Genomic DNA, 16,398 nt, shown 5'->3' with positions numbered 1-16,398 from the left:
CGGAAGCAGGAGCAGTGACACTAGATACCTTGCTGTATAAGAGCTGCCTGTAGTGGTGTCGTAGTTGTGTTAGTCCCCGGATATTAGAGAGACAAAGTGGGGGGAGGTAATACCTTTTCCTGGATCAGCTTCTGCTGGTGAGAGAGACAAGATTGTGAGTTTACACAGAGCTTTTCTGTGTCTTGAGGTCACAAGAAGAGCTTAGAGTAAGCTCAGAAGCTTGTTTCTTTCATCAGCAAAAGTTGGTCCAATAACTGGTATTACCTCCTCCGCCTTTGTCTCTGTAAGACAGGGTGGGCAAACCTCAGGGCCTGGAAATTGTAAGGCAGACTATGCATGCTGGGGATAAGAGATTTGAAGTACAAGAGGGTACTCCAGCCTGGGAGCAAGGGCGGGAGGGGGATAACAGCATGGGCAGGGAATTGAGGCATGGGAGGAGGTCAGGGGTGCTGGCTCTGGGCAGCACTTGCCTCAAGCAGTAGCAAGCCTTCCCCGCTCCAGCTCCTATGCAGAGGCACTGTCACATGGCTCTCCATGCTGCCCCGTCTGCAGGCACCAGCCCTGCAGCTCCCATTGGCTGTGGTTCCCAGAGAACAAGAGCTTCAGGGGCACCATTTGAGGCAGGCAAAGAGCCCTCTGGCTGTCCCTATGCAGAGGAAGCTGGGAGGAGATGTGTCACTGCTTCCAGGAGCATGGAACTATGGCACATGCAGAGCAAGGCAAGCCCCCAACCCTGCTCTCAAGCTGGAGTGCCAGAGTGGGGCAAGCCTTAGACCCCACTCCTCAGTGAGCTCAAGGGCTGGATTAAAACAGTTGATGGGCTAGATGTGGCCTGTGGGCCATAGTTTTCCCATCCCTGCTATAAGAGTTAGTCATCCATTTGGGAACACCATCACAATGGTTCATAGCTTATTTGAAAAATCTGTAACCCCCACTGTCCAACCCAGCTTGGATGTGGAAAGGCAGTAGTGAGCAGTCTGTGTGCAATCCATAAAGTAAAACCAAAATTCAACAAATGTTTGCTGGGCCAATTCAAACAGTGCGTGCATTGGGGGGAATTGCCATCTGCTGACAGATGTCCCACATGGAGAGAAAACTAAATTGTCTGAACAAATTCTTCACTGTGAATATCTGCACTGCTCTACATGTCCGTAGTCTTACCAACTTCTGTGCCTTACTCAGGATTTGGCTCGTAGTTGGTATTTCCAGTGAACTCAAGTTTCCTAAGTCTCTAAGGGTATGTCTACACTACCACCCTAGTTCGAACTAGGGTGGTTAATGTAGTCAACCGAAGTTGCAAATGAAGCCCGGGATTATAATATCCCGGGCTTCATTTGCATCTTGCCGTGCGCCGCCATTTTTAAATCCCCAGTAGTTCAGACTCCGTGCCCGCAGCTACACGCGGCACGGTGTAGGTAGTTTGAATTAGGCTTTCTAATTCGAACTACTGTTACACCTCGTTCCTCAGGCACGGAGTCCAAACTACTGGGGATTTAAAAATGGCAGTGCCCGGCAAGATGCAAATGAAGCCCATGATATTTAAATCCCGGGCTTCAGTTGCAACTTCGGTTGACTACATTAACCACCCTAGTTCGAACTAGGGTGGTAGTGTAGACATACTCAGAGATCCTAATCATGCAATATATTCCAAGATCATTGCAGAATCAAGGCCTATAAAAGTTGCCAGACAGCTCTCAAATCACCATTCCCATTCAAAAGCAAAGGATAAGTAGACTGATGTTCAGTGATGCTGAGCATATTCATCTGCCATTGACCTTATTTGGGCAGCAGGGGATTAGCACCTCTGAAAATCAAACCGGAAAAAGGCACTGAGAAAAAGGCAAAGAATAAAAATGTAAGAATCTTGAAATGTAAGTGGTCATTAAGAGAATGCCCACTGTTTAGATCCAGTATTATTCTGGGTTTTGCTTTAAGTAAGATTTTCACTGGCAGTAAAGGGGGACAAAGGGGATTTTTGGTGGAATGCCATGGGCAGCCAGCCACGGAGACCGGATGCAGTGCAGATGATGCTCAGACTTATGGTATGAGAGCCAGGTTACCAGAAACACCACAACAATTTGATATAATCTCACTACTATAAATCATATGAAAACCTAAAATGTCTTGTTTGTATTTGGAGGATAGGGATATTTTAGCTTTTACACAGGATCTTGGGAAAAGGAAGCATATATTTTGTGTTTGGGAAGGGAGAAGGGAGAAAGTGAATGTAGACATTGATCCAGTGCCTACTGAAGTTGATGGGAGTCCTTTTGTTGATATCAGTGATAGGGATGTAACAGTGTAGTCAAGTAACCGTGTGACGGACTGGGCCAGGTCTGGGCACCACTGAGGGCATCTGCTCAGGGCGAATTGCTCAAACTCAGGGCTCCTTACAGTCCCTGACAGGAGACCCTTCCCAAATAGGTCACAAACCGGTCATACTCATGAGCAAAACCCCTCAGACACCCCAGCTCTCCCTGTGCCACAATCAGCCCTGGGCCTGCACACAGGTGAGGGGTTATAGAAGCCAATCTCATCTACCCTGAACAGGTTCTTCTGGTCCCAAGAAACCAGCCACAGTTCGCAGTCAATTTATACTTTAGATCTTACCCACAAGAGCACGCTGAGCCAGTCCTTTAGAATCTAAAATCTAAAGGTTTATTAATAAAAGAAAGAAAAGCATGAGAGTAAGGTTGTTAAGGAGAATACATTACATGCATCAAATCACAACGTTCTGGATGCAGGCTCTCAGCAGAGATGTTACAAACTGCTGTCTTAAAAGTCTCTGGTGTACATCCTATGTCAGGATGGGCCAACGATTCTTCCCAGCTCACTGTTCCTCCCAAGGCTGCATCTGGAATCAGTAGCAGAATTGAAGGCAAAATGGAGATTGCCACATGGCACTTACATACCTCTCCTGGCATCTTCCTGGCCAGAATAGGTCACATGGTCCATTGACCTATCCCTGTGTCCCATGTCAGCAGCCATTATTTGCAGGTTCCAGACCCATTCCTCAGATGTATATTGGCCTCTCTGAGAGCCTTGTCCCTGAAGCCTTGCTAATTAGCATAGTCACTGACTGAACATTCCTGACCCATTGCTCTGTATCAGGCAGACAATCTTCCAGCATCAACACAGATTACATATTTATAACTCCACATACAGATATCACACGAGTACATGAATTACATAAAATCAGTAGAACATAAGCTCTCATTTGACATCTTACATAGCCCCCTTGGTACAGACTTTGGGGCAACCAGCCCCTCCCCCTCCTTTGGGTACAGCAGTGACCTGTCTGATCCCCTTAAAATCCAGTAATGTGACAAACCGATTAACTGATAAGCCAAAACTTTTATAGGTTAATGCTATAGACTACACGCATTTCCCCTTCCCTACCAGCAGTAATTTTTTTTAGCAGGCTGGCCAGCAGCCCAGCTCAGTCCTGACTCACATCTGGGCCGGGATCTTCCCCCACAGCAGCTCTTCATTTAAACTGTATTAGGAACCAGGCAGGCAGATAGTCCGGCTCAGTTCAAGCGCGTGCCGGGTCTGGGAGCTCAGCCCCACCTCTGGACAGGGAGCTGGTTTTGAAACTGGCTCCCCTCGCGGACCAGCTCCCGCCTGGCACCCCATGCTGGCATGCTGCCTCTGCAGGAGGTCAGACTAGTTGATCATATTGGTCCTTTCTGACCTTAAAGTCTATGGCTGTGTCTAGACTGGCAAGTTTTTCCGCAAAATCATCTGCTTTTGCGGAAAAACTTACCAGCTGTCTACACTGGCTTCTTGAATTTCCGGAAAAGCACTGACGATCTCTGGAAATACTATGCTGCTCCCGTTCGGGCAAAAGTCTTTTTCCAAAAGACTTTTGCACAAAAAGGCCAGTGTAGACAGCATAGTACTGTTTTTCGCAAAAAAGCCCCGATCGCGAAAATGGCGATCGGGGCTTTTTTGCGGAAAACCCCGTCTAGATTGGCCACGGACGCTTTTCCGCAAAAAATGCTTTTGTGGAAAAGCATCCTGCCAATCTAGATGCGCTTTTCCGAAAATGCTTTTAATGGAAAAGTTTTCCGTTAAAAGCATTTTCGGAAAATCATGCCAGCGTAGACGTAGCCTATGAGTCTGTGTGGCAAGGGGCTCCTTCGGAGTGAGGCTGGAACATACTGGCAACCAACCTCACTCCCAGGGACTATGGAATAGTCGAGTAACCGATAAGAATTCATGAGGTTAATCGACTACTCAATCAATATTTAACATCCCTAATAAGTGACTTTGGATCAGACCCTTAGTTTCTAGGGGAATTCTGTATGTGTGTGTTTGTCTGCGTGTGCATGCATGCAAATGTGTTTTCTCCTACTTCTATGCCCGTAGAGCAATCTCCTGCCAAGGGCCCCCTTTCCAACAGATTTTTGACAGTATGCATGTGAGGGGTGTGTGTGTGACATGCCCATGGGTACAACCTAGAGTTGCTCTCTTAAGTCTCTAACTCAGGGCATCTCTCACAATGCTCTGCTAATGACAAGCAGTCTCTTCAGGCTTTGCTCTCACACAGTCATTATCATGTGACGGCACCCCCAAAGTTACATGAATACTCTCCCAAGCCACTCATGAACTGCATATCCCAGGAAATTCTCCCGGTTTTGTATCCCAAAAATGTACATCTTTCACTGGTCAAGACCTTCTTGATCAATGCAATCTCATTAATTAATTTGCCACTCTGTCAAAGGATAGCGGGCATGCACCAGCTTCTGTAATTTGAGCGGACCCTACAAGCATTTTAGACAAATTCCCTGCTTGTGATTAAATATCAAAATATGTTTATCAAATAGCAAAGGCTAGATTTTAAGTGCTTATAAGTAGGATACAGAAAGGTTAATGCTGGTTACCTAAGAAATAAAAAGTAAACACACATTCTGAATTCTGAGTGTTATCGGGTTAAGCAAGATTTGAATCAAGCCGGTTTTCTCACCCTACTGGACATTGCAGGCCATTTTCAGTTCACAGTTCATATTAACTAGAATACAGTGGAGCAAGTAAACAATGATTTTTACAAAATGGGAGGGAGAGGGCACACCAGCTAAGGGAGGGCCATGTCACCTTCCAATGCGACTCCACACCTCCCTCAGACCACCACCCCTTACTGCCACTCCCAGCAGGGACAGGAGTAGAACAGCCAGCCCCACTTCTGGACTCTCCACAGGACTTCTCTGTGTACAGGGCGGGGGGAGGGAAGGGGTTAGCTCTGCCCCTTTCCTGCTGGGAGTGGCAGCAGGGAATGGAATAGAAAGCTGGCAGCTCCTTCAGCTGCTGTAGCACTACCAGCCCTGAACAGGAGACGCAGCAGCCACTGGAGGTGCTGAGGATAGCTGGCAGGGAGTCTTTCTGGTATGCCATACTGGCTAAAAATGGCTTGCCAGCATCCCAGAGTGGACTCGTCCACTTTCACCAGTGCTAGAAAACCTTCCAGTTAGGGCCATCCCTTCCCCCTCTGTTCGAGACTTTTCTTCGTTTTCCAAATGATCTTGCTTCCAGGTGTCAAGATGGGGGAGAAGAGAGCGGCCTCAAGGTGTGTCCTTCATTTGTACTTCTCTCCAGGTGCTGGAAAAATCCATGCTGTGACATGGGGTTAGGCAGCCCCCTTGGGTATGTGAGTTGATGACCAACCTTCGCCATGAATGGCAAAGTTTTGCCTGCACCTTTGGACTATGTGAGGTTTGGCATGTAAGGTGTTTATAGGGTTTTTTTTGTCCTCTCTGAGGAACAAGTCTGTCTTCATATATACTGATGATACTTTTCAACAGGCCAGTAATGGTCACTAGATTATGACTTTTTCAATGAGACCTCACAAGGCATACTTTGCAGAAGATTTATCATAATGTTAGAAAAGTAGTGACCATAATAGTATAGACAGTTTACCGCTGGTTGAAAACTTCTCCTGGTAGCCCAATCCTGCTGCCACACATGACAGATTCATGCCTGCAGTGCTCATAGGTTTTGTCAGCTCAGTAAATTTTATTTCCCCTATGTGAGTGTTTATATTGCTTTGAGACGGCTACTGTTCTTGTTGTTCATTTTTTTTAAATGTGGAGGTTTATTAGTTATTGCTGCTATGTGATTCTTTGGTATTTGAATGTTAAAACTTTATATATTCTGGAATAGCTAGGGAGATAGATCTTAGCTCAGGCATGGCAAAATATCTAAGGGTGGGTGAAATTTTCTTCTTTCTCTCCTAGGATTTAACACCTTATGTGACATTTCATGCCAGAATAATTTTACATTATGTATCATCATGTGTAATATTGGGTCATGCTGTAACTTTACAAATGCATGAAACTGCAGCAGAGAGGAAAATGGGCTCATTTTCACAAGGAAAGGTGGGAAAGGCTAGTTAAACTGCCTAGTTCTGTGAGAACTTAATAAAACAACGAATGGTCTTGTAGCACCTTGGAGACTAATAAAAAATACAGACAGTATCATGAGCTTTCATGGGCACAACCCACTTCTTCAGATGAATGGAGCAAGGGGTCCAGAGGTACCACGAGAGGGTCTATGAGGTTATGAATTGGGGGTTAGCATTTTGTTGCTACAACAGAACATGTCTAAGGAGAGCCTATTATCATTAGAAGCTCTATTAGGAAAGGGACTGATAATGTCAGATTATTAATGATTACTCAGCATGTATATTAACATGGGACTTAGCAGTGTAAGGGACATTCCTGTGTCCTTTACAGAGCTCAGGCTTTCTACAGTGGGAAGGTTTGATTAAAGTGCTCTATCTGTCAACAGGGAGCCTACCACAATGTGGCCATGAAATGTCGACAGTGGGACACAGAAAAACCAGTGTGACCATTTTTCACTTTTGGCGACTTTTGCATGTCGACAGAACTTTTGTCGTCAAATCTTCCCAGTGCAGACATAGCCTTAGTCTCTAGGCGTGGGAGATCTTGATCTTACAATTTTGGGGCTATTCCCTCATCAGTTGGTAAATTAGCCCTGGTATTAAGACTAGGCTCGAGAGAGCATGATTGGTTGGTCCTATTAAAGCAAGAAGAGCTGTAGGCATGAGATGCAGAAACCAAAAGGGCTTTGATGTAGTGAAAGTCCAATGACTGATACTATATACCTGGTGGAGGAATGTTTGGGCCTTGAAAAGGAGGTCAGAGGACGAGCAGTCTCTTGCTATGCAGAAACAGCAGATTGTTTTTTAGAAGTATTCTTGAATTATGTGTATTGATACAGATATTCAGTGTTACTTTGTCTCCTTTGCTTACCCTGATCCCCCCCATCAATCCCCACCAATCAACCCAGAATAGCAGGCCTGACAAGATTCCTGTACACTGTATATAGGGCAGGACAACAGCACTGTATAGTTCAACACTCAGTTCTCAGGACTTCTAACCAGCATGAATGGCTGCCCTATGAACACTCATATTAGCATAGCACCGGATAACTCTTGCCTTAGTGCCATCTAGCCAGCTTTCGCAAGAGTTCAGTCACCATCATCATCAAACTCTTCCCCCCATACAATGGCAATTGTGCCCATGTGAAACAATGCAGGAGTGAATAATCGCCTATATTAGATGAGCTGGAACTGGTAGCAGTGTCTTGTATGAGGAGCTATTTTTCTGCCTTGGCTTGCCAGAGCTGGGATTTGGTGATTTTTCCAGGCTGAATTTGAAGAGTGATGGGTTCCCAAGCCTCTTGCTGGCAGGCTGAGGTGAGGGGAAAGTGGTGGGGTGGAGGCTTTTTGTGGATGAAGGGTTTTCCCAGAATAATCTTTTGAGTATGTTTTAATTTCCTAGTGGTACTTCTACATTGGACCTGCAGAATCTGAGAGGCAGTTGAAAAAGCCACTTAAATAGATTTAGATAGCAAAGTTAGGGGCAGAGACCCTGCCTGCCTCTGTTTGCACAACGCCTACTGCAGGGGGTCCTGATCATGATTGGCTGCTGTTATGTAAACCTTTCCTATGCTGTGGCTTCCTTTTCTACCTACTTCCTTCCAGCTGGGATGTAGCCCAGACCCTTTCTTGTTTAGCATTAGTAAAAGGGCAAGGTGTCTGTTTTCTCCAGGCAGAGAACCTCCGGGCTCCCAGAATGTAAATATCAAATAAGTATCCATTGAAATTCACGTGCAAATGCAATTCATCATACAGAAAAAAGCCAACATCTTCATAGCTCTGGGTCATATTTTTCATGGGAAGGTGCTGCTTTTCCAACTGCCCCCTGCGAAGTACTAAATTCCTGCAAGTGATATTTGGATTAGGCAAGGCGTGTCTGAATCTTGTCCCTGCAGACATCATGTGCTTACATAACCCTTTTCCCCAGCACATCAGGCCTCAAGGTCAAGTTTGAAAGGAGGGTACCATAGCTTAACTAGATTGTTACATTTTTATCTTGCAAGATTCTGATGCCAGAGAAGATTGCAGAATTTACTGCAGTCCTTGTGGTAGGTCACCAAGCAGTAGGTCACTCTAACCTCCATCTTGCCTGGCCTCATTCTGGCTCTACAGTTCACTGAAATCTCTCTAATTTAATAAAGGGCTAATTAATCACTGCAGATGAGAGCATTCTTTCTCCCCCCTCCCTTCCTGCTCTGCCCTTGGATTTGGAGTGGGTCTTCTGGAGTTAGATTCAGCAAGGGATGTGCAAAGTAAGCTGTACTCTTTCCATTCAACATTCTTCCAGCATTCACTGAAAATGGAGCTTTGTGTGTCTTGGCCATTGCAGGTGGCAGTGTCAGGTTTACTGTAGCATCAGTGAGTGCTGGTAATGGAGTAGACGCTGTGTGCGTGAGTAGACACCACCATGTGGAACATCTTTCTGGATGATTCACTAGGCCATTTTGAGTTACAAGCAAATCCAACAGTTCTCTGAGCCCATTTGTATCATATTAACCCTTAGAACTGCTAGAGAATTAAAGCAAAATGGAGTGGGATCCAATATTCAACTATTGCTTTAAAATGAGCTGAATAGTGCTGCCATAGATTCTGAATTGCACAAGCCTGTGCTTTAATGCATAGACTGGCTACCTCTCCTGACATTCTGTTTACTTTGCTGTAGCAAATGGTTCTGTATTTTCTCTTTTCTTAATATCAGCAGGGGAGCAGCTTCTAGGCATAGATACTCTGGGTGTACATATAATTATTGAGGGCCCTATAGTCCAAATAGTAATAAAGTTCAAACGTCCACGACTGAAGCAGATAGATCTGAATATGTCCCTGGGTCTCCCTTTGTGACAGAAGTAAGCAGGAACGCAGAACAAAGCCAATACTGCCCTCTCCCTTTGTTTCTGCTGTTTTCTTACTAGAGGGTCCCTTATTTGTTTCACAGAACATAGAATCTGTTCCTCCAGCAAGGGCCTTATGATCCCTTACTAGTGCAGGCAGCCACCTGCAACCTTGGGCATTCGGCCCTGTTTGAGAAGCTGCTCCTGCCCTTTCCACCAGTCACGCAGTTGAGGGACGTGGCCATATGAGCAGCATAAGTGCTCTGCCTCCTACTTCCCTGCACTCCTTATCTCCTTCATCCCACAGAGCAAGAATGTGAGCTCTGCTGTCCCTAATAGCGCAGTGGACTACAACTGAGCCCGGGGGGTGATAATTTGTTAATGCCAGTCCGGCAGCAGGGTGCCACAGACTTGACAGAACTGGTGATCATACTATTGGCAGTGCAAAGGCTGATAGCAGTGATGACGCCTTTTTTTGCTTTCTACTTCCACCTGCTAGGACAAGCAAAATCCCCGGATGCTAATGAGACAAGTCGGAATTGTCCCCCACGGCATTTGCATGAACATGGTTGCCACTTTTTTCCGGCTCGGGGCTTTGCCGGAGAAAAGCACCAGTCTAGATGGGATCTTTCGGAAAATAAAGCCTTTTCCGGAAGATCCCTTATTTTCCGAAAGATCCCGTCTAGACTGGCGCTTTTCTCCGGCAAAGCCCCGAGCCGGAAAAAAGCGACAGCCATGTTCATGCAAATGCCGCGAGGGATATTTAAATCCTTCGCAGCATTTGCAATTCCGACTTGTCTCATTAGCATCCCTTTTCCGGAAAAGGGTGCCAATGTAGACACAGCCTTAGTTTTTAGTGCTGTTGTTCAGCCAGATGTTCACAGTGAAACCTGAAATCACAAGAATTTCCTCCGATTTTGGGTTTCATTACAAACTTGAAACTCACATCAGATTTGTCAGAAGATGAGAGAGCATTGCAGGGTCCAATAGAGGTCTCAGTGGGAGCTTTTTCTGACTGAGTGATGCTGGTAATTCCATTTCAGAAGAACCTGGGTGGTCTGGAAGAAACGTGACTGTACCAGCCATCAAGCAGAATGGCTCAGGTGGGGGAACAGAACATGGAGTTGGGTCTAAAGAGGAACACCGTGTATGTTATCCCCAGTGACCTAGCCAGAAGCCACATCAGGAGAAAAGAAGCATTGACCTGATCATCATTAGGGATGTGAACAGATAACCAGTTAACTGGTTACCCCATAAGCATCACCCTTACTAGGTGATGTTTACCAGCTAATGGTTAACTGGTTCTCCTGGGAGCAGCCCCTCCCCCCCGGCCTGTGGCCTGCCATGGGCAGAGGGCTATTCCACCCTCGCTGAGCCCCCGCATGGGCCCTCCAGCCGGCAATCTGCCCTGCATGGCTGGCGGCTGGGGCCAGGAGCCAACAGCTAACCATGTGTAGGGCTAGGAGCAGGAGCCCCATAGGTTGGGGGCTGCTCCGGCTGGGCTGGAACATTCCACTGCCTGGGATCCCACTTACTCTCAGTTAACCAGTTAAACATTAGGTTAATGTAATGTTTAACTGGTTAACTGATTAATAGGGCTGTAAAATCCCAATTAATCAATCATCGTCATACCTTCAGTCTTCCTGAGCATACTTCTTGTGGTTGTCCCTTTGCTGGATTTGTTAGCTGGTGCTTTGCCTGGCTCTTAAAAGAAAGGGCTAGGTCACCATTCTGCCGGGAAGGACACACGCTGTGCCCCGCATCAAAATCTAGGCAGAATTTAACCATGTAATATCAGGCAGAATGCAACTTAGGTACAGCAGTGAAGTGTGTCACGGAGACTTTATTCTTGTTACCCACTCACTTGCACTTGGTAAATGGAAAAAATAAAATGTTACCGGATCCAGGAGGCAACCTTGGCTACAGCTGGTTAGACAACGAATATTCCCCCAATGTGTGACCTCTGATTGACACCAGCCGGCCTGAATGTAGATACTTCCTATTGCACACCAAGATCAGAGTGTGAGAACACAAAGTCTTTCAGAGCACTAAATCTCCTGGCAAATATCTAGACGTTTGTAAGGGATCAAACACAGAAAATGCATCATCAGAGGTTCTGGGTGGGAGGAAAAGCATGAGAAAATTCAAGGATATTGGATGTAGCATTCATTCAATTACTATGCTTAGTTAAATACAGCACAGGGAATGAAGACTGCAGTCCATTAGGGTGGTTGTTAATAATGTCATTTAATTGTGAGATTACTCATATGCCATTTTAACATATGTAGAATAATATTATCCCTCTTTTGTAGGTCACTATTCTCATAAGTCTGGCTCTTGCATTCCTTGCCTGCATAGTCTTTCTTGTGGTATACAAAGCCTTTACTTATGACCACAGTTGCCCAGATGGATTTATTTATAAGGTAAGAGTTTCCAGCCAGATGAATGATCAGAAATGACAAAATCTAATTGTCATTATGGTCACAGTCTAACTGAACATTTATAAGAATGTGTTGAAAAGCGGTCAGTGTTTTGGAAAATGTGGACTTCTATCTGCTTCCATCAGCCACCATTTTATGTTGTAATTGTCAGGATTAGATCGTTGTCAATGTCACAGACAAATGTCCTAAATAATCCCTCATATTTTAGAATGAATGCATCGCAAGGGTATGTCTACAATGTAGTGCGTATCTTAAAATAAGCTATGCAATTCGAGCTATGCAAATTGCGTAACTTATTTAGAAATAGCTTATTTTGAAATTTGGCGCTGTCTACACAGCACTTATTTTGAAATAAATTGCTTTTCCAGCATCTTCCTTATTCCTCGTGCAATGAGATTTACAAGGAAGCCGAAATAAACCACCTGTTATTTAGAATGTATTTCAAAATAACGGGCATGCTGTTAAGATGTGCACAACACTATTTCGGGATAACTTCCATTATCCTGAAATAGCGCTACTGTGTAGATGTACCCCAACTAATTTTTGGGTTTGCTTCCCATAAATAGTCAACTGATTAAGTGTTTCTGGCATACATGATCATGCAAAGTATATGTCAGTGGTGCATACATGCATAGTCCACACATATTGATTCTGACATTTGCATGTGCAAGTATTTGAGTGGCATGCTTTTGTGCCTCATCCAGTTAAGGAACAGAAACAAAACCTTGTGACTCTTTGACCAATCACTGCTAACCTACAGAGTTTTAATATCAGATATTCATTGAGAACTGAATGTTAAAAAAGAGAGGTAGAAAAGTTTACAAAACAATTCAGTGATTAATGGCTTATAGTGAATAAATTCATGGAAGACCTAATTGCGTGGGGATAGTCTGTGAGCAGGAAAAAAGGCTCAGTTAGCTGTTAAATTATTCATTGTGAACTATTCTCTTAGGCTGTCTCTACACTGGGCCACTTATTCCAGAAAATCAGCCGCTTTTCCGGAATAAGCTGCGAGCTGTCTACATTGGCCCTTGAATTTCCGGAAAAGCAACAACGCTCTACTGTACAAAATCAGCCGCTATTCTGGAAAAGCTACGATGCTCCCTCTCGGGCATAAGTCCTTATTCCGGACCACTGTTCTGGAAAAGGGCCAGTGTAGACAGCCCAGTAGTCTTTTCCGGAAAAAAGCCCCGATCGCGAAAATGACGATCGGGGCTCTTTTCCGGAAAAGCGCGTCTACATTGGCCACAGATGCTTTTCTGGAAAAGCATCTGTGGCCAATGTAGACGCTCTTTTCCGGAAATACTTATAACAAAAACTATTCTGTTTTAAGCATTTTCGGAAATTCATGCCAGTGTAGACGTAGCCCTAGTGTACATAAAATCAGGGAGGAGATGAACCTTGAATTTTGCGTCCACATTCAGATTGGAATGTGAATTTCCTCAGTGTTCATGCACTTTGGATTTAGTGTTCTGCATTGGTCTTGCCGCTCTTTAAACACACTAGTATAGAAAGGGGGAGCTGGAAGTCTTGGAGCATGATAATTATAAATCGAGCCCATTACTTCTAGATCACTCTCACCGCTGTTAATCTGACCAGATTGGACCAAAGGTTGTTACCATTTGTTGGCTCTTCTGTGGCCTTTACAAAGCATATTGGGTTTTTCCAGCACAGTTCTTAGTGGAAGGTATCCACATGATAGAGACTGAGCTCCCTGTCCATTTCTAAGGTGGTCATCTTCAGGTCAGAGATAAGGCTACATTCCGTCTGCCCAGCCTGTATCTATTCCAAGGATTAATACAGAACTTCAGCGTGCAGGGCTGTCAGTCCAACACTTTGCGAGCTAACCAATGTCCTGTTCCAATATTGCTGGCAGATGCCTGATCTCCATGCATTCCAGTGCAGTGCCAAAGCAGCAGGATCCCCATTATGTAATTCTGATTCTGTTTCACCCAGTGAAACCGATCTTAATTGAGGCTGCCAATTCCAGCACGTTTTGACATCTGTTGACCCTGTCTGTGCCCCCTGCTATCCAGCCTTTCTGGGCATTCACTGAGCTATTTGTTGTTGGGGGAGCACATATGTTTCCACTGGAGCATGTAGCCCAATTTCTATGAACCAGTCAGATGAGTCAGTCATCAGTGTTGAAAATAATTGGGGGTTTAAAATAAATGTTAAGTAATGTGACTACTACTTACTTGTCCTGCTTTCTCCTTCTCTCCAGCATAAGAGATGTATCCCAGCCTCCCTGGATGCCTATTACTCAGCACAGGATTCCAACTCCCGGGGCAGATTTTATACAGTCATAAGCCATTACAGCATGGCTAAGCAAACCAGCTCACGGTCTGTATCGCCCTGGCTTTCTTCGGGATCGGTAAACCATGAAGCCAAGGCTGCCAAGACAGAAGGCCATTAAAGCTACTCATTGGTGATGGGAGGGGTTGGGAGTGGGGAAACACCGTGTCTATAAAGTGTCACTCTGCTTCAGAGAGGGTGCTGTGCTCACAGCACAACAAGAATAAACTAAACTCAAGTGCAGGAGACATCTTAATTGATATTTTTTTTTGTGCATTGTTCTCGTTGATTTGTAACCGAGTCAAGCTCTTGTACAAAGGCATGTTTGATGTTGACTGTAACTTACGATGTAAAAATATTTTTAAAATCATTGCTTAAATATTTGTTAGAAAAATGATTTAAAAAACAAAAAAAGCAAATTCAGAAAACAACCAGAGAGGATGGAATCAAGCAAAAAGAATCACACGGAAGCTGTCTGTTTGGTAGAATGTTGGGGCCCCTGAGCAGTATGTAACAGAAGAACATTTGAATACAGGTGACTGGGCAGCTAAACTTGCCAAAGTGGGCTCCTTCCACTGGCAAAGTGGGCTGCACAAAATATGGTATCAGCATTAGTTTGTGACTAGAGAAATCTACACACACGTGCATACACTAAGGTCTGAATTAAAAACAGATAGGTCTAGCTATCTGGAATACACAGTCATGGTATTAGAGATCTGCAGTGAGTTTTTGAGGATTCCGTGTTTGGGACATAGAGCAGGACAAGGAAGCTGTTGTGTCTAAATCACTAATTGGTTCTTCAGCATGAATTTGAGAACCTGGCTCTATTCCCAGTTTTGCAACAGATTACCTGTGTATAGTTGGGCAAGTCACATGGGGCCTGATCCTTTGCGGTGCTGAGAACTTCTTTGGGGAGCAATGAAACAAATAACCTCATTGCAAATCTAGGATGCTTAGCACTTACAGGAGAGGGGTTAGCACCTTAAAGGTTCAAGCCTGCTCTGTGTCTCTTTTTCTCTTTGTCCTTATTTCATGGACTCTTACTTATATGGGAAGTGTGAGGGTTTGCCTGTTGGTATGTAAAGTATTTGGAGAGTTAATGATAGAGAGTGCAATCAAAGTTCAAAGTATTAGCTGACCTATAAACCTGTGAATGTAAAAACAAACCACAAGCCGAGTTCCGTCGTAAACCAATCTAGTATCTACCATGTAAATTAATCTGAGCAAGCACATCTGTTTTGGAAGACTTGAGCAAAAGGAATGCTCTTTTCCAGAGCTGCCACCCAAAACATAGCAGTGTGACAGTTAAAATACTTGGGCTCACATTCAGCTTGAGTTCAAAAGAATAAGTACCAGCAGTAGGGCAAGACAAAAGTTTGGGTTTGAAGTTTAAGGTTTGCATTTCACCAAGTTTGCTAATCAGATTTGTGGGTATTGTGGGCTAGAAACGGGGAGCCAAGTCCATTGGGCAGAGTCTTGTCCTTCATTCTGCACACACACTGTTCCCAAGGGTTTGAATAGGGCTAGCCTGGCAAGTGGGGGCAAGACTGAGCTGACAGGAGTCATGACAAGCAATTGTGTAGTATAGCTAAAACTATAGTGTCAAACCCCATCGTCTGCCTTCCCCGCTCCATATTTCACCTGTAAATTCATTTCTCACTTGAAATGTACAAACCCCACCACAGAAAAATGAAAACTCCAACAAATACTGAACAATTTATTATTTTGTGGTGTGTGTTTTGTCAGTAGGTAGCAGAGACTGAAGTATTTTTTGGTGTAATTCTTGAACTTTTCTGACAAGAAAAATAAAGCTAGATGTGTCTGAGAGTCTCAATTGCCTAGAAGGGTTTCTTTTGTCTGTGTCCTGTTGTGGAGAGGGAGGAGCAGGGGGAGTGTTTGTACACTTGGAACACCTGGGTATGGTTGTGGCAAAGAAGTCAACTCCGCATTGGTTGTAATAGAAATGTTTGGAGGCATCAAAAGGTCATTTCGAACTCACATTTATTGCTGGTATGGTGGAACCTCATATGTCTTTACTGCCTTGCTCGTGTTTCAGCTGAAAACCCTCCCTTCAAATAAGAGTTTGAATTCTGCTGTCTTTAGATTGGCTGCATGCACTGCATCTTCCAATTCTCCGTTATATAAGACCTCTTTTCACGGCACTGGCAAACTAAAAGGACAGAAACATCACCTCAGACTACCACAGCCTGCATGGAACTGGCATACGAGTTCAGCACCATCCCAATCTAGTTCCTAGTGGAGGGGCAGGTCATGGAGGAGGGGAATAGAAACGGGGAAGGAAGCAAGGAATGGGTGTAACCATAATACACTGCTATGGCTATTCTCTGCTGGGCCCTGGGAAGCAGAGTGTATATTAGAGCAACTTTCTGACTCTCTCTCAGAAGAGAGCACAAAAGCATAAAACAGCCTCCAT

General features: G+C 44.6%; 1 protein-coding gene across 2 annotated transcripts in view; it reads left to right on the top strand.

The window, feature by feature from the left end:
* The window catches only part of NSG2 (neuronal vesicle trafficking associated 2), a 79,380-nt gene extending 63,589 nt beyond the window's left edge, over positions 1-15,791 (top strand). For both annotated transcript variants that reach the window (XM_075900278.2, XM_006139176.5), the window contains exons 4-5: positions 11,541-11,651; positions 13,894-15,791. In XM_075900278.2, the coding sequence (XP_075756393.1) occupies positions 11,541-11,651; positions 13,894-14,085 (303 nt within the window). In that variant the 3' untranslated portion in view covers positions 14,086-15,791. The remainder of the gene's footprint in view (positions 1-11,540; positions 11,652-13,893) is intronic.
* Positions 15,792-16,398: the final 607 nt, after the last annotated feature.

This window comes from Pelodiscus sinensis, chromosome 16 (assembly GCF_052426305.1).
Source record: "Pelodiscus sinensis isolate ZL-2025 chromosome 16, ASM5242630v1, whole genome shotgun sequence".
Taxonomy (NCBI): domain Eukaryota; kingdom Metazoa; phylum Chordata; order Testudines; family Trionychidae; genus Pelodiscus; species Pelodiscus sinensis.
Note: the sequence above shows the minus strand (reverse complement) of the source record. Positions and strands in the feature narration are given on the sequence as shown.